General features: G+C 44.5%; 1 protein-coding gene across 1 annotated transcript; it reads left to right on the top strand.

The window, feature by feature from the left end:
• Positions 1–1,512: 1,512 nt before the first annotated feature.
• On the top strand, positions 1,513–19,832 carry cfap161 (cilia and flagella associated protein 161). Its single transcript, XM_078427389.1, has 7 exons — positions 1,513–1,937; positions 7,425–7,514; positions 10,898–11,136; positions 12,379–12,460; positions 12,620–12,778; positions 15,319–15,392; positions 16,391–19,832. Exons 1-7 carry the CDS (start codon positions 1,749–1,751, stop codon positions 16,596–16,598), a joined length of 1,041 nt encoding a protein of 346 aa, XP_078283515.1. The 5' UTR covers positions 1,513–1,748; the 3' UTR covers positions 16,599–19,832.
• Positions 19,833–21,023: the final 1,191 nt, after the last annotated feature.

Raw genomic sequence — 21,023 nt, forward strand, 5'->3', positions numbered from 1 at the left:
GCAAGGACATTGTTATGTTGGAGCAACAGATTCTGGAGTCCTGTTAAGCGTCTAGCTAATGTAGAACTGCAGCACAATATAGGCCGATAAACCAGAATTGGCTTTTAACAAAAAACTTATGTGCATCTCATAATCTGACAAATGCTGTAGGAAGGAACTGCAAATGCTGGTTTAAACCAAAGATAGACACAAAAAGCTGGAGAAACTCCAAATGCTGATTACTGAGTGGAAGAACCAACGGCAACTATACCTTTGCTTCCACTGATGCTGCCTGACCTGTCGAGTTCCTCCAGCAGCTCGTTGTTTGTTCCAATCCCCCTCAGCTGCTGAGTTTAACAGCACATAGTCACACTCCTGAAACCATTGCCAGTCTTACCCAACAACTAGAACGGACACTGACACTCCTGCCCTCATTCTACAGCCATGCATGTAAACATGTATAATAAGGATGGTGTCCCAATCCCTAATCTACCATTTTGTGGCCCATTTAAGAGTCAAGAGTGTTAAATTATCATTCGTACCAAGGAGGGAACAATGACGTTCTGGTGGAAGAGGGAGAGGCAGGACAAAGCATGACAGGTAAGATGGACACCATCGAGAGAGGGAGTGTGCACCTCATACCTGCCACCCTTTGTCCTACCAATCCCCTCTCCCAGCAAGAATCAGTCTGAAGAAGCGTCCCAACCCAAAACGTCACCTATCCATGTTCTCCAGAAATGCTGCCTGACCCGCTGAGTTACTCCAGCACTCTGTGAAACGTCACCTATCCATGTTCTCCACAGATGCTGCCTGACCCGCTGAGTTACTCCAGCACTCTGTGTCCTTCAATTAATTGATACTTTTACCTTTTGGGTATTAACCGGCATCTGTAGTTCCTTGTTTCTACATTCTTAACAATGAAATTCTTACTTGCAGCAGCATAAGAGACCGTAAACGCAACGCAATAAACATGGATAATGTACAATAAAATGGGGAAGAAAAATCAATAAGTTGAAAACAACAATACTAGTTCATATCTGCACTTTGTGTGCAGCTGTAACACCACAGTGTGCATGGTGTGACGGTGAGCATGTATGCATGGTGTGACGGTGAGCATGTATGCATGGTGTGACGGTGAGCATGTATGCATGGTGTGACGGTGAGCATGTATGCATGGTGTGACGGTGAGCATGTATGCATGGTGTGACGGTGAGCATGTATGCATGGTGTGACGGTGAGCATGTATGCATGGTGTGACGGTGAGCATGTATGCATGGTGTGACGGTGAGCATGTATGTATGCATGGTGTGACGGTGAGCATGTATGTATGCATGGTGTGACGGTGAGCATGTATGCATGGTGTGACGGTGAGCATGTATGCATGGTGTGACGGTGAGCATGTATGTATGCATGGTGTGACGGTGAGCATGTATGTATGCATGGTGTGACGGTGAGCATGTATGCATGGTGTGACGGTGAGCATGTATGTATGCATGGTGTGACGGTGAGCATGTATGCATGGTTTGACCGGATAGCAGGCAAAACAATCACTGTGTGTTCAGAGAGGAACTGCAGGTGCTGCTTTACACCGCAGACACAGAGTGCTGGAGTAACTCAGCGGGACAGGCAGCGTCTCTGGAGAGAAGGAATGGGTGACCTTTTGTGTGGAGACCCTTGTTCAGACGGGCGGTCGGGCCGCTCCACCCCACCGAGCCCCACTGCCCGAGGCCGAGGCCTGCACTGGGGCTTGCAGCGCTAGGCCCGTCGCCATGGCAGCGCCCGGCGCGCGGCGCCCAGAGCAGAGGGCGCCTTGTCCGGTTGCCGTGGCGACGGGGCGCGCGGGCCCAGCCCGACCCCGACCCGGCCTGACCTGCATTCACTCGGTCGCAATGGGCGAGAGGACGTACAGCTCGTCCGTGCTGCTCCACAACTGGTCCGAAGAGATCACCTTGGACCAGGTGAGGCGGCCCAGGGACAGACATAACATCGGTCATGGCTCACCCTACAGCGGAATGCCCACACCTCACCCCCCTCACCCCCCTCACCCTCACCCCCAACACCCTCTCTCACCCCCATCCCCTCACCCCCCAACACCCTCTCTCACCCCCATCCCCTCACCCCCCTCACCCCCAACACCCTCTCTCACCCCCATCCCCTCACCCCCCAACACCCTCTCTCACCCCCATCCCCTCACCCCCCAACACCCTCTCTCACCCCCATCCCCTCACCCCCCAACACCCTCTCTCACCCCCATCCCCTCACCCCCCTCACCCTCACCCCCAACACCCTCTCTCACCCCCATCCCCTCACCCCCCTCACCCTCACCCCCAACACCCTCTCTCACCCCCATCCCCTCACCCCCCAACACCCTCTCTCACCCCCATCCCCTCACCCCCCTCACCCTCACCCCCAACACCCTCTCTCACCCCCATCCCCTCACCCCCCAACACCCTCTCTCACCCCCATCCCCTCACCCCCCAACACCCTCTCTCACCCCCATCCCCTCACCCCCCAACACCCTCTCTCACCCCCATCCCCTCACCCCCTACCCATCCCCCCTCACCCTCCAACACCCTCACCCCCAACACCCTCACCCCCTCTCACCCTCACCCCCTCTCACCCTCACCCCCCACCCATCCTCTCTCTCTCACCCACATCCCCTCTCACCCCCATCACCCCTCACCCCCTCTCTCTCACCCCATCCCCTCTCACCCCTACCCATCCCCCCTCACCCTCCAACACCCTCACCCCCTCTCACCCTCACCCCCCAACACCCCCTCTCACCCCCATCCCCTCACCCCCCTACCCATCCCCCCTCACCCTCACCCCCCAACACCCTCACCCCCCAACACCCTCACCCCCAACACCCTCTCTCACCCTCACCCCCACCCCCTACCCATCCCCCCTCACCCCCCTACCCATCCCCGCTCACCCTCCAACACCCTCACCCCCTCTCACCCTCACCCCCCAACACCCTCTCTCACCCTCACCCCCACCCCCCAACACCCTCACCCCCTACCCATCCCCCCTCACCCTCCTACCAATCCACCCCCACCCCCAACACCCTCACCCCCTCACTCACCCCCCCTCACCCCCAACCCCCCACCCCCATCCCCTCACCCTCACCCCCCTATCCATCCACCCCCCAACACCCTCACCCCTCACTCACCCCCACCCTCACCCCCAACCCCCCACCCCCACCCCCATCCCCTCACCCCCACCCCCCAACACCCCCTCTCTCCCCTCCCCCTCTCTCCCCTCCCCATTCCCTCCTCAACCCCACTCACCCTCACCCCCTCTCCCCCACCCCCTCCCCATTCCTTCCTCACCCCCACTCACCCTCACCTCCCAACACCCTCTCTCACCCTCACCCCCCACCCATCCTCTCTCTCTCTCACCCACATCCCCTCTCACCCCCATCCCCTCTCACCCCCATCACCCCTCACCCCCTCTCTCTCACCCCATCCCCTCTCACCCCTCACCCCCTCCCTCTCACCCCTCACCCTCGCCCTCTCTCCTCCCTACCCATTCCCCCCTTCACCCCCTCTTTCTCACCCCCTCTCTCCCTCACCCCCTCACCCTCCTCCTCATCCCCTCTCACCCTTCCCCTCACACTCACCCTTCCCACCCCCCTCCCTCTCACCCTCATCACCCCCCACCTCACCCTGTTGTACATGGAAAGAGACAATTGTGGAGGGTCTAAAAGGATGATCTTAGTGATAAAGAAATGCATGATCTTCTTATTGAACAAGACGGTGGAGATATCAGGCAGGGAGTTAAACAGCATGCATTAAAGGGATATTTTATTTACTAATGCAAAAGTGTATTTTTGCACTGTCATTGTATCAATAGGATTACTGTTCTTAATTGTCTATCTTGAGCTCTGGGACATTTTAAATTCAATTCAATCTTAACTGAAAGCATATTGGACAAACTTTAGATGTAACAATAAATACTTAATTTCTTCATTTGGCATTTTTGGAAAACAGTTGTTTGTATGCCAGCTGCAATGTATAAAGGGGGCACACCCAATAGTAAATGTGTAATTCATCGAATTCCTGTAATAGTATATTTGTTTACAGAAACAAGAGAGCACTTAGTGGAATGTAAAACCTCAGTCAATAGTCACCTTTCCAAGATATACATTGTATATTTTGAATTTGGGTAACGCACATAATCAACGTCTGAGCATGACTTCCTGAAGCGTACAAGTTGTGATGTTTTACTGAACGTACAGAAAAGTTGCTGTAAAATTGTGACATCACAAAGAATCCCATGAAAGCAGGCCATACACTCAGAGTGAGTCTTTTGGAAGATTTTTGTGGGAGCTTCTTTTCGATGCCAATGGCAAATGAAACACTTTTTTCTATAATTGCTGTAGCATATTCCCAGACTTTACTGTGACAAAGACTGTTTCTTTTCCCAGTAAATAACTTGTTAAACTGACCCACAAATTGCCACCAGACACTCCAATTTAATGTTAGAGAGGATGCTCGTCCTTTGTACTCTCTGGGTGGAAATCTTTTACTGGACATTGCTGCAGTTTATGTTGGCCAGAGCTCGGTTTATTGAATATTGCAGTTATTTTGATTTGCTTGCAATCTCGACCGTTCACTGTAAAGGAGAGAATTCCACCACTCTATCAAGTAAGCTTATATTTAATCTGTCTATTTTTTTTATATAGGTGTTGTTCTTACCTGTAAAAATCTTACCACTTTATATGTTTCCTTGTGATAGATACATTTAATATCTTCTGTTTTGCTGGTCTATAAATCTGAATTGCCTCGTGCAGCACAGTTAAATTAGAATCCAATGTTTAGTACACAGACCCCATCTAGTGGTTGTCTTTTTACATCAGGACATTATATAAAGATTGAGGATTGTAGGAGAGATGACTTTTTAAATTATTTTTAAAACAAATGCTTGATCCTGGTGTGGGTGGATGTTGTTACTTGGAAGCAAAGGGTCTGGATAATAGAGAAGGGTAGAGGTGCAAAGACGTACAGGTATGTAGGTTAATTGGCTGGGTAAATGTAAAAAATTGTCCCTAGTGGGTGTAGGATAGTGTTAATGTACGGGGATCACTGGGCGGCACGGACTTGGAGGGCCGAAAAGGCCTGTTTCCGGCTGTATATATATGATATGATATGATATGATAAGTCAGTTGGGAAACAATTGGGAGGGGTTAGTGGTTGATAGTGGAAACAGTAGAAGTGACTACAGACATCGACAGTATGGAGTATATGATGGAAGTGATCACCAAGACTAATATTGTAAACAAATATGTCAAAGCAGATGAAAGCCTTGGATTGCCCTTACAACTAATGCCTCCTTCAATGTGCCTGGGCAGTATCTGACCCCTGTATGACCTTTTGTCTCACTCTCATATGGAATCAAAACGCTGTAATTGCCAGTGCACGTGCCCCAGCCTTGGAAGCCACCGACAAACGTGTAGAAAGGAACTGCAGATACGGCTTTACTCTGAAGATAGACACAAAATGCTGGAGTAACTCAGGCTGCATATCTGGAGAGAGGGAATTGGTGACTTTTCGGGTCATGAAGAAGTGTTTTGACCCTGAACGTCACCCATTCCTTCACTCCAGAGATGCTGCCTGACCCGCTGAGTTACTCCAGCATTTTGAGTTTATCTTTGGAAGATACAGGTTAGGGCACATTCCACATATCCTTGTGTACATTCCAGTGATCCTGGATGACATCAACACCTGGCTGATAAAATATGCAACCCTCTAGCAAGCTGTGTTGAGCTACAAAAGAGGGGAGAAGTTAATTTCAGAGGACTCTGCTGCTGATTAAGTACCTGGAATATCATCTTATTATGCTGTCTGTGTGGGGTTTGCACGTTCTCCCTGTGACTGTGTGGGTTTTCTCCGGGTGCTCCGGTTTCCTCCCACATTCCAAAGACGTGCAGGTTTGTAGGTTAATTGGCTTCTGTAAATCCTAGCATGTAGGATAGAACTAGTGTACTGGTGATGATTGGTTGGTGCGGACTCGGTGGGCCGAAGGGCCTGTTTCTATGTTAAACTAAACTAAACTTCCATCTCTAAACTAAACTAAACTTGCTTGTAGCAGCATCACTGGCACAGAGACTCAGACAGCGCACAGAAACATAAATTATACATCAATTACACAAATTCTGCAAGACTGTGATAAGAAAAAGACTGCAAAAAGCAAGACTGGTGCGAAACGCATTTAGAAAACAAGACTGTGGTAGTGCAAGGGGTGATCCATTCTGCCGTGATACAAGCACTTGTGTACTTTCTACAGTGCTTCTGTAGAAGTTTGTTAGAGTATTCGGGGACATGACAAAGAAAGTCGAGGTGTGATGACATGTACTGGGATGTGCTGGGCCCAGGGCAAGTCATCCGAGGTGTTGATACCTGGAATGTAAAGCTGCTAACTCTCTCCACTGACCCACTAATGAAAACCTGTAACAGACCACCTTTGTCTTGATGCTTTATTGATTAAAACAAATATTCTGTCATCTTAACAGCTTATAATCAATTGCTTTGCTTATGTGAATGATGGGTTAAAATTGGCCATGGTGGGGATGCATTATTACTACGTGTTGCAACAGTTGGGTGTTAGTTATTAAACTTCATCCAATTGTGGTGTAATCGCTATCTTTAGAGGGACAGAGTAATTTTGCAGGTTTTAGGATGTCTTTAAAAGTACTCTCACATGGTGTTATGCTTGCCATGCCAATAAGCAATTCAAGCATTATCGACTACGAAAACCAACAGTGACATCCAAAGTTAGTCAATTTGAGTATTCTTAAAAGAGATAGAAATAAGGATCTGAATGAAGCTATTGATTCATTTTCCAAGTGGCGTTGACTTTGGCATAGTCTACAAGGAATGGCTGACCATAACATTATACTGTTATACAGTAATTACAGGATCTGCATGAAACTTAGTAATATCTTACCTTGGCCACCCTTGTGAGGTCATTAAACCTGTGTTGCACTCTGCAATGATTTGGCTTGTCCTGAAGGTTTCTGCGTATCCCTTCAGACAGCCCGCAATAAATACTCTTTCATTGATGCATTAGAAATTTGGATGGATGTTTTCAGCTCTTCAAATTCTCGACGTTGCAGTTCATTCTGACGTCTTCCTAAGAAGTGATACCTATTTGTAAAATCCATTAAAGCACATGTTGGAAAGATATTTGGTCCACTGTTGCCACTCCCAACTATCTCATCATCTCCAGTGATCGATGCTACACTGACAACATGATTTCCTCATCTTGATGTGGTGCCTTGGAGGAAGTTGTGATGGCCAAGTGTTACAACTACTCCACCACATATCAATCAATACGATGGAAGTTCAGGCATGACCTGAAAAATTGTCTCTGATGACTTGAAGTTGTATTTATTTTTAGGGCTAGTAAGACAGAACACAAAAGCTTCTTTAAAATATATCTTGCAGGATGTCATTAAAGACTTCATTCACAGGAAGGAACGTGGCGAGCTTATGATGCAAAAACTAGGATCTTTTAAAGATGATCTGCAGAATAAGGTGAGTAATCTGTTTCAAGTATTACCATATTTATCTTAACTGCTATTTTCATTCATTATTGAGTGTAGTTTTAGAATCATTACTTCGTCACTGTAACAATTACAAGGTGATTTATTTTTACTTTGTATCTACAAGACTGCTTTAAATCAGTGTAATTAACTAAAATAAGCTGTTCAAATCTATTTGCTGTGGAGGTGATAAAATGAGCCGTAACATATTGTCACATTTTGCCGTTTCATGGCATTATAGGTTGGGAGGCGTGACTCAATGCTAATGTTTAAAACGAGCTGTTTTGCCCGTACAGTGGAGAAAATTATGCACTTGTGTTTCCTCACAACACCTTCATCTTACATTCATAGCAGAAAGTAGTGCATCATAAGCCATTTAGCTTACGATCTTTTTTTGAAAAGGTTACAATTCTGTGCAATGAAAATACCCATAAATGCCCTCCAGTTAATGTTGACTGGAGAAACAACATTTGCAAGCCGCTGGCATAGATTATGAAACGGAGAAGCTTCATGCCTATGGCTCCTGCCTGGTACCTACCTGCCTGGTACCTACCTGCCTGGTACCTACCTGCCTGGTACCTACCTGCCTGCCTGGTACCTACCTGCCTGGTACCTACCTGCCTGGTACCTACCTGCCTGGTACCTACCTGCCTGGTACCTCTACCTGCCTATACCTGCAGTACTTGCCTTCCACCTCTGGCTTGGCGCTGTCCATTTCCCTCAGTTCATCCTTGGCTGTTCTGAGTGTCTTCGTTTCTGAGCGCCAATGAAATTTACATTGTTGAACATCCATCAATCTTTGTTCCTATTTCTGGGATATCATGGGTAATGTTTGGGATAGATGGAAGTGATGTTTGCCAATATAGGAAATGCTAACTTGATGTAAACTTTCCACTTTTTGTTCTATTTCAATGAGCATCCCATATCAGACTTCTCATTATCAGCATCGCTGCTGTTGATGCTGCCTGTCCCGCTGAGTTACTCCAGCATTTTGTGTCTATCTTTGGTTTAAACCAGCATCTGCAGTTCCTTTCTACATCCTTCCCATTATCAGAGGTCAGTGCGTTTGCTTTGCTCTGTAATTTTCTATGCATTTGCTCTTCAATATTCTTGCCACTAGTTAGCTGTTGTTGGAACAGTGGCAGTGGTGTGATTGCACCTTCTGTGTCAACTCTGTAATGAAAGATTCCGTCTTTGACCTTTACAGGATGCCCTCTCTGCAGTATTGCAATATTCTCTATAATCAATACTGCCGTTTACCACCAACCACCTCAGAAAATGAATTGAATAAGCTCAATAAATCATAAATTCAGAGGCTGCAATCAACTTCAAGGTCTAATTATTCCACAGGGAATATTCAACATTAATATAGCTGGCAAGCCTTGTCACCATGGTCAAACCCAAATTTATGTGAGAATCATCATGTCTTTAATGCATCGATCTGCAGTGTGCAATGTTCCACTTTATAGTCACTAGTTAATCCAATGATGTGCAATTTTTATGCAATTTACAATCCAAACCTCTTATTTTAGCTGGACATACAGATATATTGAGACAGATTTAGGTATTTATTCACAAAATGCTGGAGTAACTCAGCAGGTCAGGCAGCATCTTGGGAGAGAAGGAATGGGCGACGTTTCGGGTCGAGACCCTTCTTCAGACTGATGTCAGGGGGGCGGGACAAAGGAAGGATATAGGTGGAGACAGGAAGATAGAGGGAGATCTGGGAAGGAGGAGGGGAAGAGAGGGACAGAGGAACTATCTAAAGTTGGAGAAGTCGATGTTCATACCGCTGGGCTGCAAGCTGCCCAGGCGAAATATGAGGTGCTGTTCCTCCAATTTCCGGTGGGCCTCACTATGGCACTGGAGGAGGCCCATGACACAAAGGTCAGACTGGGAATGGGAGGGGAAGTTGAAGTGCTCGGCCACTGGGAGATCAGATTGGCCAACGCGGACCGAGCGCAGGTGTTGAGCGAAGCGATCGCCGAGCTTGCGTTTGGTTTCGCCGATGTAAATGAGTTGACATCTGGAGCAGCGGATGCAATAGATGAGGTTGGAGGAGGTGCAGGTGAACCTCTGTCTCACCTGGAAAGACTGTTTGGGTCCTTGGATGGAGTTGAGGGGGGAGGTAAAGGGACAGGTGTTGCATCTCGTGCGGTTGCAGGGGAAAGTGCCCGGGGATTGGGTGGTTGGGGTAGGAAGGAACGAGTGGACTAGGGAGTTACGGAGGGAACGGTCTTTGCGGAATGCAGAAAGGGGAGGGGATGGGAAGATGTGGCCAGTGGTGGGGTCCCGTTGTAGGTGACGGAAATGTTGGCGGATGATTTGTTGGATACGCTGGCTGGTGGGGTGGAAGATGAGAACGAGGGGGATTCTGTCCTTGTTATGAGTGAGGGGAGGGGGAGCAAGAGCGGAGCTGCGGGATGTAGAAGAGACCCTAGTGAGAGCCTGGGTACTTGGCCGATGAGGTTGGTTGGAATTACAGCCATCGGTTATCCTAAAGATATATTATACCTTTCGTCTCTGGCCCAAGGCCTGGGATTGGTGGCCGTACAGGCTTGACAAATCTGCAGAGGTAGTGAAATCTCAGCTTGGTTCTTTAACCGCAGTCTCCACAAAGCTTTCTTGCTCCCCATCTACTTAACATGGCCTAGTCATGTGCCACTGTCCTTAAAGAGTAATGGCTGGGATCATTCCCGGAACTATTGGCAAATCTTTGGGGCAGATAGCTTAGTGAGCAGCCAGGTGGTCTAAGAAAGACAAGTGCAGGCTTGTCAGGGGCCTCACCAATCCAATCTCTCCTTGCACAACATAAATTCCTGATCCTTCTGCTCAATGCCCTCACCGATGAAGGCAAGCGTACCATACGTGTTCTTTCCCACTTTGTCTACATATGTCACCACTCTCAGGGAATTATGGACTTGGACCCTAAGATCATTCTGTACATTAATGCTGTTAAGGGTCTTTCCATTAACTGCATATTTTCCCCTTATATTTGACCGTCCAAAGTGCAACATCTCACACTTGCTTGCATTTAAACTCCATTCACATTTGTTTGGATTAAACTTCGGAGGTGAATCTGTGGAATTCTGTATCACAAAAGGCAGTGGATGTCATCATTAAATGTATCCAAGAAGTCAGTAGACATAGCCCTTGTGCCAAAGAGATTAATGAGTGTAGGGAGGGTGCTGTGACCCGCCATGAATGTGTTGAAGGGTGGAGCAGGTGGAAGGGGCCGAGTGGCCTACTCTTCCTTCTATTTTCTGTATTTCTATATTTCATGTAATAAATTCCTGACGGTTGTTATTTAAGCTTTATTTCACACTGGAAAACATTGCTTGCATTAACCAATAGTTGCTTTTCTGACTTACATAGACTGAGCTGGCCAAGAGTGCTGATGGGTATATTCATTTTGGGGACTCAGTGTTACTTATAAATCCGGGCAGTGACCAGAATCATCCCAGCATCATCCATCCTCTTCGCTCCCCCATGGCACTGACAATGAACATTGATCAAAGCAGATTTATGACTAGCAAACAAGTTGATTCTCCATGTGATATATGTGGCAGTGCAAACCTAACCCCTTGCATGCGAAATACCTTTATTATTACAAGGTAAGTCTAGTTTTTAACACCATTCTGTTAATTTTGTGTTAATAACATTCCTTCTGCATTCATAGCCATTTTTTAAAATATAACTTTTTCTGTACATTAATACATAGTGAAAAAACAACTAGATGCTGGAAATCTCAAAAAGCACAGAAAGTGCTGGAGATACTCAGCAGGTTAGGCCTCTTTGGGAAGAGAAATAGAGTTAATATCTTTGGTTGAAAACCATTTGTCAGAACTACTAGTGTTGCTATTGTCTGCATTTTAATTAAAAATTATTTAATTTAAATTAATTATAACCAAAATGATGCAACGTGGTCTCCTTTACCATTAAAATTGTGCATTTTTCTTGTATAATTTGCAATATTAATTTGCAATATATAATTATTGCATATATAATTTGCCTTTATCATTTTGAACAAAAACAATCTAAGATCAAAGGAAGACTGAAACTACTGGTGATGCATTTACATTCGAGCTACAAAGCACAGGCAAGATTTAGCAGTATAATTTTATTAAAAGTATAAAGTAATGAGCACATTTCCATTTGAAAAGACGCAGTTAAAATAATGACTATGGCTATATAAACGCGGAAGAGGTCAACATAAGTTGATATTGTTCTACAGCATATTATCATCCGTGACCATTCAACAGACGAAGGCCAGTTGCATTCTACTGGCGAAACTAATTGCTAACCTGGTGTAAAAGAAAGCCAACTGAATCCAAACATTTTCTTGAGGTGATAATAAAGGGATACGGGGATGCAAACAGTGGAACTAGCAGGATGACTTGGGTAGGGGAGAGAGGGAATGCAAGGATTACTTGAAATTAGAGAAATCAATGTTCATACCACTGGGTTGTAAACTGTCCAAGTGAAAAATGAGGTGCTGTTTGTTCAATTTGTGTGTGGCCTCACTGACAGTGGGGGAAGCCCAGGACAGACATGTCAGACTTGCACAGTCTGCAAACCTGCATTTCTTTGGAATGTTTGAGGAAACCGGAGTACCTAGAGGAAACCCACGCCGTCACAGGCAGAACGTGCTAGCTCTGTACAGACAGCACCCGTAATCAGAATCGAACCTTTGTCTCTGGCGCTGTAAAGCAGCAACTCTCCCACTGTGCAGCGTAGCTTTAACTTAAAACCCAAAGCTAATTGATCAAATGAATTGCAACATTCGTTTTTATTGATTTAATGATAACTTTGTACATTGTTTGTTTCACTTACTTCCTAACTTTTATTTCTATCAGTATTGATAGTAGTTGCACTGGTGATCCTCTTCGATATGGACAGAACTTTGCCCTCAGAACATTGGAAGGGCTCACAGGACAGGTAACAATGTACTTTCTGATGGGTCCAAAAATATAACATGTTATTTTGTAATCAAGCAATTAGATATTTGGAAGAAAAGTTGAGGGAAACAATTGAGATTGTTTTGTGATGTGTTCTCATGATCATTGCACTGAATTACAAATGGTTCTTCTCTTCCAGCTATATCTGACAAGTGACATGCAATTATTTGTAAAATATGCCAAGAAGTCTCGGATGCAACTAGTGAATTTGTTAGATCAGCTCTCCTTCCTGAGTTGCTGGCAGCTCTTGTACCTGGACCCACAGATGCGACTTGAGTATGATGGGTACCCAGTGCAAGTATGGACATTTTGTCATTGAAAATCATTCTTTCAGCTTAACTTAGTAATAAAGAGTAAAAGTGTTCACCGTTTAAACTTTAGATTAAATGTGTAGAAGTTTCCCATGTTAGCCGTTCTGTAGGTTAGCCTGATGAGTTGTGTTATTTCACAGCTGGGTAGGATACTGTTAGCACAGCTTCTGTGATGGTTTATGTTTGCTCTGGTTTCTTCCTACTTCATGAAGACATGCTGGTTGATAGGTAATTGGCTGCTGCAAATTATCCAAGATGTAGGCATGCAATAGGGAGAATCAGTTGATGAGTACATGAGAGAAAATAGTCTGGAGGGAAAATTAATGGGGAAATGAGATAGTGTGGGAAGGAACTGCAGATGCTGGTTTAAACCGAAGATAGACACAAAGTCTGAAGCAGGGTCTCAACCCGAAACATCACCCATTCCTTCTATCTACAGTAGATATGCTACCTGGCCCGCTGAATTATTCCAGCTTGTTGTGTCCTTCTCTCCAGACAAGCTGCTTGACCCGCTGAGTTACTTCAGCTTGTTGTGTCTATCTTTGGGGAAATTAGATTGATGGATTTGCTCACAGAGTCAGCATTGACTCAATGGACTGAATGGCCTTCTCCGATGTTGTAGGAAACATAACATTTAATAATAATTTAGCAAATATATAATCTATCTCATCATTCTGCTGAACCTTATATAGATCTAGTGCAAAGCTTTCAGTGCTACAGAAGAAACACATTGATCTTTGATAAAATATTAGTGTTTATTGTTGATTTCCAAAAATTGAGTAATTTCCTTTCTTTTGCAATGTCTGCGGCTTCAATGTATTCTTCAATCGTCCCATGGCATCAAGGATCTCTGCTGGCCAAATATTAGTCTAGTTTAGAGATACAGTGTGGAAACAGGCCCTTCAGCCTGCTGAGTCTGCACCAACCAGCGAACACCCGTACACTAGTTCTATCCCAGACACAAGAGACAATTAACAGAAGCCAATTAACCTACAAACCTGTACATCTGATGTGTGGGTGGAAACCGGAGCACTCGGAAAAAACCCACGTTGTCATGGGGGGAACGTACAAACTCCGTACGGACAGCACCCATGGTCAGGATCGAACCCGGGTCTCTGGCGCTGCATGGCAGCAACTCTACCATTGTGCCACTGTGCCACGCGCCAAGGAACTTTGACAGGCATAATGAGGATGCCAAGGACACATTTTTTAAATTAATCTTTAATGGATTTAAAGTATTCTGTCTAAAAAATGCAGTTAATTGAACATGAGAACTGCAATATAAGACGTAAAATTATAATGTTTGGGTTTGATAGATTGCTCAGTATGCCTTGGTGCACATTTGAGACTTCACATGGTTCTTAGGAAAAAAGTTGCAAGATTTCATTGATTTTGTGATTTTATGTGTAGCTTAACTTCATGTGAGTCGAGTGATTTTCCAATTAAGTAATTTTCCTTGGTTCCTGTGGAGAGCTTTAATAAATTTAGCACAATCTGAATCCTAGTCCAAGGAATCCAGATCTAATAAGAGCATAATAACTAGAAGGCAGAGTAGATCACAAGACTCCACAAACCTTCTCTGTTCTCAGAGACCACGGTTGGATGTTAACAACAGCTCTGCTTTATGCCACTGAAAACCACTACACCTAGTGTGGCCCTACTCATTTGAGTTGAGTTGAGTTCAGTTTAGTTTAGTGTCATGTGTAGCAAGGTACAGTGAAAAGCTTTTGTTGCTTGCTAACCAGTCAGCGGAAAGAGAATATATTATTACAATCAAACTATTTACAGTGCATGGATAGATGCAAGGTAAAGCTAGCAAAGTCTGATCAAGGATAGTCCAAGGGTCCCCAATGAGGTAGTTCAGCACTGCTCTCTGGTTGAGGTAGGATGGTAGAGTTGCCTGATAACAGCTGGGAAGAAACTGTCCCTGAATCTGGAGGTGTGCATTTTCACATTTCTGCACCTTTTGCCCGATGGGAGAGGGGAGAAGTTGGGCTGCTGGTTTCATTTCAAAAGTAATTTTAGAAAAATGTTCTCTTTATCTGTCATTATTTTGCTGTATATTCATGCCTTTAAACTACTCACAAAAGTTTTAAATTATTTGCTTTGGTTTTGTTTTTATTTTTATAGATAATATTGACTTTGTAACAATTATTTAAATCTTTCTCATCACTACACCTCTCAAAACCAAATGCAGCCTCATCCTCTTGAGAGGAAACATTCGCAGTCCCTCTTTATGTTAAACGGTTTTAAAGACATCTATCTGGGCATTCTTCAATGATTCCTTGAGAATTAAACCATGTTTTTCGATACGAATAGCTATTTTGCCAATCTTCTCTGGATATTTTACAATGCGCTCATATCTCTTCATACTGCACAGTTCTTCACTATTGGCCGATACAAATCCGGGTCAAATTGTATAACGTTTGTGCCTTTAAATCCCATCCGTCTAGATATCAATAAGATGCATTGTTTGCTTTTCCGGTGGCGTTGGTATCATGTGATGTTTTAACTTCTGATTTTCCAGGCTAACGTAAAAGTGCTTATCAACCATGCCCGCACGAATCAGGCTTTAGCAGTTCTTCAACAGCATTCCTTTTGGTAAGTATTGCTTAACAAAGTACAGCAAATGAGTACTAGTTTTCAGAGTTTCACATTATTAAAAATTTTATATTAAGACCATAAGGTCATAAGTGATAGGAGTAGAATTAGGCCATTCGGCCCATCAAGTCTGCTCCGCCATTCAATCATGGCTGATCTATCTCTCCCTTCTAACCCCATTCTCCTGCCTTCTCCCCATAACCTCTGACACCTGTACCAATCAAGAATCCATCTATCTCTGCCTAAAAGATATCCACTGGAAGTGTTGGAAGGAATATAGGCAACGTTTATCCCTTGAGGCCCGTGCCATTCCATACCACATTATCTGCTACCAATAATTATCTAGACGGATTGAAGTGTGCTACATGCAAAGTCCAGAAAGATTGTCACCTTGAACATGGAACATTGTTCATAAGTTCATAAGTCATAGGAGCAGAGTTAGGCCATTCGGCCCATCGAGTCTATTCTGTCATTCAATCATGGCTGATCTATCTTTCCCTCTCAACACCAATCTCCTGTCTTCTCTCCATTACCCTTGACACCCGTACTAATTAAGAATCTGTCAATCTCTGTCTTAAAAATACCCAAAGACTTGGCCTCCACTGCTGTGGCAATGAATTTCACAGATTCACTACCTTCTGACTAAAGAAATTCCTCCACATCTCCTTTGTAAAGGTACATTCTTTTATTCTAAGGCTGCGGTTTCTAGTCCTAGATTCTCCCACTAATGGAAACATCCTCTCCACATTATCTAGGCCTTCCATTACTCGGTAAGTTTCAATGAGGTCCCCCTTCATCCTCAGCATTGATACATCAGAAACTACCACAAAATCTGTCATAATGGCCCATCTTGTCCATCCATTTAAATGAATGGTGGAGCCATGTGAGTCTAGTCCAGTGAGGATAAACTTTACTTCCATCAAGACTCTTAAGCTCGTACAATAAAATATTAACTAATCAAACCGACATTCACCAGCAGTATTTTCTGCGTTTTGCAGGACAATGTTTGGCCAAGAGCATGAAGTTACCACTCACACCTTCTTTGATCCCCATCGGGCTGAAGAAGACCTGAACCATTGGATGATTGTCACTGGGGACCCAGGTACCCCTCACGGCACCTTGTTTCAAATGCCTCCACCTATTTGTGAAGACCCAAAACCAAAGAAAAAGTCCAGCCAGTATCCTGACTGCCTCAATCAAAAATGAAGTTTACTTGTTCACATAATGGGCTAACATACCTTATGATCCACCATGATTCATTCGAACAGAAAGGTATCAGTTCCCTTTCCCCAACCTGAGTTTGTCTTTAACCAGCTACACAATTCTGTATGAGAGCTTCTTTTACATAGAATGTTGAATATAATCAATCGGAAAATGTTAATCGAAGAATGACAAATAAAGCTCTGTATTCTATATTCTGTATTCTGTTACATATTTCTCCTACTTGTGCAGAATGTGATGTTCACTGTAATCAAAACCCAACAAGGAATGAGAGGCAAAGTTTAAAATATTAACAGCTATATTATTTAAGTAAACCAACTAAATGTACTTTGTTCTCTACTTTCATGACAATATCTAAATAAACATTAAGTAAATCTATTAAAATGGGGTCAGGTTTGTGGACTTGACTCTGTCAATAATGGAATTCATTCTAATTCTCATTATCATCTTAAACCTAAAGAACAAATAATCAGTAAAACTCAAAGAGAGTGCAGAAGACGGAGTCTTGAGCAAAAAATAAATTGCTGGAAGAACTCCGTGAGTGAGGCAGCATCTGTGGAAGTAAATGGAAAGACAATATTTTGGGACAGGACCCATCTGCTCAGCCCCAAATCCATTTCCCTCCACATGTTCCCTGATCTGTTGAGTTCCTCCAGCAATTAGTTTTTTTCTTCAAATGATCAATTAGCTATTTTGCTGTAGTTTTGATTTAAGTGAGATCACAAGTGCCCATGCCACCCGTAACCCTCCGCTGTCCTCAGCCCATCTACTGCAATTAATTGTATGGGCCACAGGGGAGGGCAGATTTGACTGCATGAAAGGAAAGCACAACATTCTTTGCTATTTGACCCATTGAGCATGCATTTCCAAATGCATAAAAAATGGCACACATTCAGGTTTTTCATTCCAGCTGGTCCTCAGGAATGTTGATGCTTCACACACAGCTTTCTGGCATCGTTTAAGAAACATTTAGACAAGTACATGGATAGGACAGGTTTAGAGGGATATGGGCCAACACAGGCAGGAGTGACTAGTACAGATGGAGCATCTTGGTCGGCATGGGAAAGTTGGGCCAAAGGGCCTGTTTCCATGCTGTTTGTTTTTCTGTCTTTCATCCGATTCTCGCTTTCAAGAGCTCTAGGGGCTAGCAGGATCAAGGGGTATGGGGAGAAGGCAGGCATGGGTTACTGATTGTGAATGATCAGCCATGATCACAATGAATGGCGGTGCTGGCTAGAAGGGCCAATGGCCTCCTCCTGCACCTATTTTCTATGTTTCTAAGTGCATCCATCTGATTGACCTCAAGTGTGCCTTATGAAATCACGTTTCAAACAGTGACAGTCCTTTGGGCAAAGTTCTCCTGAATTCCCCATTTGGTTTGTTAGAGACTAGTTTACAGTAATAGCCTGGAGCATTTGACTTCCCGTAAGCGGGGGAGAGGTCCCTGAAGGTAGCATTGGGAATCCAGACAGCACCTTGTGCTCACACATGAGTCCACATTCCTCTAATTCAGGCGCCAGTGGTACTAACTGAATCCAGATTGACGGTTGACTAAGAAGGCAGTGAGAGCATTTATAATAACAATTCCAGCAGCACATCTTGGAAGTTACTGAACCAGAATATCTGCAGCACAGTGGACGGCCATTGTGTCTTTGCCAATCCAGACCAAGCTCAAACCAGGCCCTTGACCCTGCAGCTCCTGGCTCTTCAAGGACTCGCCCATCTCTGGAGGATCTTCGGTATTCTCTGCTCCCGAGGGTGGTCGGGGTCGATATGTTTGAGGTGGAGATGGATAAATATTTGGGAGATCAATGAATTATGGGTTATGGGGGAAGGAGCTGGCCCTGGCCAGCACTGATCAGCCACAGTCTCGTTCCAGAACGGGCCTGGGGGCCAACTCCTGCTCCTATAGTCTTGTACTATATGAGTGTTCCTGCCGCCATCATCCTCTCATGCAGTGACTTCCTGACCTTCCAGCCCTTTTATCAATCACGTCTATCCATCCCCCATTGTTTTTGATCTCTCTACTATAGGGATTAGGTCCTGCCTATTCACCCAAAATGTTTCCACATGGTTTTATACGCCTCGATTATGTACCCTTTCCACCTGCTCTGTTCCAAAGAAAGCAGCCCTAGCTTATCTAAAACTTCCGCATAGTTAAATGTTTCTAGTTTGGCAACAATCTCATGAATCTCCTCTGCACCACTTTCTTGTGATGTGGTGACTTGGAACTGTGCACTTTACTCCCACTGTGACCCAATTAGTGTAGCTAGTTTCAGCAGAACCTCCCACTCCTGCAATCTATGGCTCAACTAATGAAGGAACATATCCCTGGGACGTTTCTAAAACACCTTATTGGGAAGGCAAGGGAAGTTTGAAAGTAGTTGATGACTTCTCTTGAGGATGTTGTGTTCTTATCCATTTGTCATCTTACACTATAGAGCAGCTGAGACAAAATCTGCAAAGATTTCCAGATTCATTCTGATCCTTTGGTGAGATCACTTGTTTAGTGATATCTCGAGTCTGACACAGCCCACAATAATGCATAAATGTAGAAACAGACTGCAGATGCTGCTTAATACACAATATACATAATGTGCTGGAGTAACTCAACAGTTCGGGCAGCATCTCTGGAGAAAATGAATAGGTGATATTTTGGGTTGGGATCCGTCTTCAGACTCAACCCAATACGGTACTTATCCATGTTCTCTCGGATGCTGCCTGACCCGCCGAGTTACTCCAGCATTTTGTGTCTACCTTCGATTTATACCAGCATCTGCAATTTTTTTCCCTTCTCTAGGATGCTGCCCGACTCGCTGAGTTACTCCAGCACTTTGTGTCCTCTTCTGCAATAATGCATGGTGAATTTGCAACGTTACACAGTGTGCAAATGTTAATGTGATTCAGCTCACTGAGACTGTATTTGTTATCAAACCACTGATAAGCAAGGCTATGCCTGATTGTTTCAGTAATAGCACCAGCCAGATTTAGGGAACAGTGAAACGGAGGAAGACATAACATTTAGATGTGGATTTGAGAGCTAAGGTGAACTAACCCATTCCTTCTCTCCTGAGATGCTGCCCGACCTGCTGAGTGACTCCAGCATTTTGTGAATAAATACCTTTGATTTGTACCAGCATCTCCAGTTATTTTCTTACACTAATGTCTTCTAATAAATCCCCCTTGAGGTGGATGCAGTTAAAAAGGAGCACTTAGCAATTTATGGACACAAATAGGATTATAAATTGAATTCCATGTATTTGTTGAAGTTTTTCAGTAACTGTTCTTCATTCCGCATTTCAATTACAGTCTACTCTTCTGAAGTAACAACTGCTCTTTGAAGATTTGTTTGTTTTTGCCATATCTGTGTGACATTGGTAGACACTTCTGGAGATTTTTAACAATAAAATCTCATTTCACCAAGGTAAAAGACATTAGTTGTGATTTTGCTGAAATCGGACTTCTCAGCAAAGTAGGAGCCTTGGGAATAACGTTGGATTTGAAGTAAAATCAACTGCAGTTGTGACTCAGTCTTAGACTAACGTCTTACTTTACTCAGGTGCTCCCTTCAAATGAAGAATGACGTGTTTCCACGCTAGTTCTGTGGGGTCTGAGGTGCCTCACGAAGCCAAAGTCGTAACTACACACTTTGCCGCAGGTGGGCAGGAGGAAGGGAGCTCATTTCATTGTTTTTGCTGGGCTTAGGCATATAGTGTCTGCTTTGTGAGTGGGTTGTCAAGCATGAGAAAGACATGGCCAGCCGAACAGGGCCAAACTGGAAGTAATTATGGTGTCAATGTTGGGTTGGCTGGCATTGGTTCATTTATCATTCCAATAGATCCGGAGGACTTTGTGAAGGAATTTTTGGTGGCAACTTTCTAGAGCTTTGAGGTACTTGCTGAAGATAGTCCTGATCTTGCAAGTAACAGGAGGTCAGGGATCACTGCTGCCCGGTAGATGATAAATGTGGCAGGTTGAGCTTTGCCTCTCCCCACCTTATAACCTTAGACGGTACGAGCTAATCCCTGGGCAGTTAACTCCTTCCAGCCTGACAAAGAGCTATTTATTCCCACTCTTTGTCATCAATATGCTAACAAGACCTCAGTCCATGTTAACAAAGCCACAATCCCTAACTGTAAGCACCAGCCTTCTATGTAGTACCTTCTGAAATGTCTTTTGGAGATCCAAATACACCAAATCCAACATCTGCAGGTTCCCCTCTCTTGACTCGGTGTAGTGTTACTGAGACCAACATGTCTCCGGGTCGATGGACAATGTACTTCTAGCCTTCCTACCAACGACAGGCCATCCATAAAGAGGACAAGGTTGGCATCCCCCAAGATTGTCCCAAAGTCACCACCAATTAAAGGATAGTCTCCAGATCATAATCCTGGAGAAAAAAATCACCCA

The sequence above is a fragment of the Rhinoraja longicauda genome, chromosome 33 (genome assembly GCF_053455715.1).
Source record: "Rhinoraja longicauda isolate Sanriku21f chromosome 33, sRhiLon1.1, whole genome shotgun sequence".
NCBI lineage: Eukaryota > Metazoa > Chordata > Chondrichthyes > Rajiformes > Arhynchobatidae > Rhinoraja > Rhinoraja longicauda.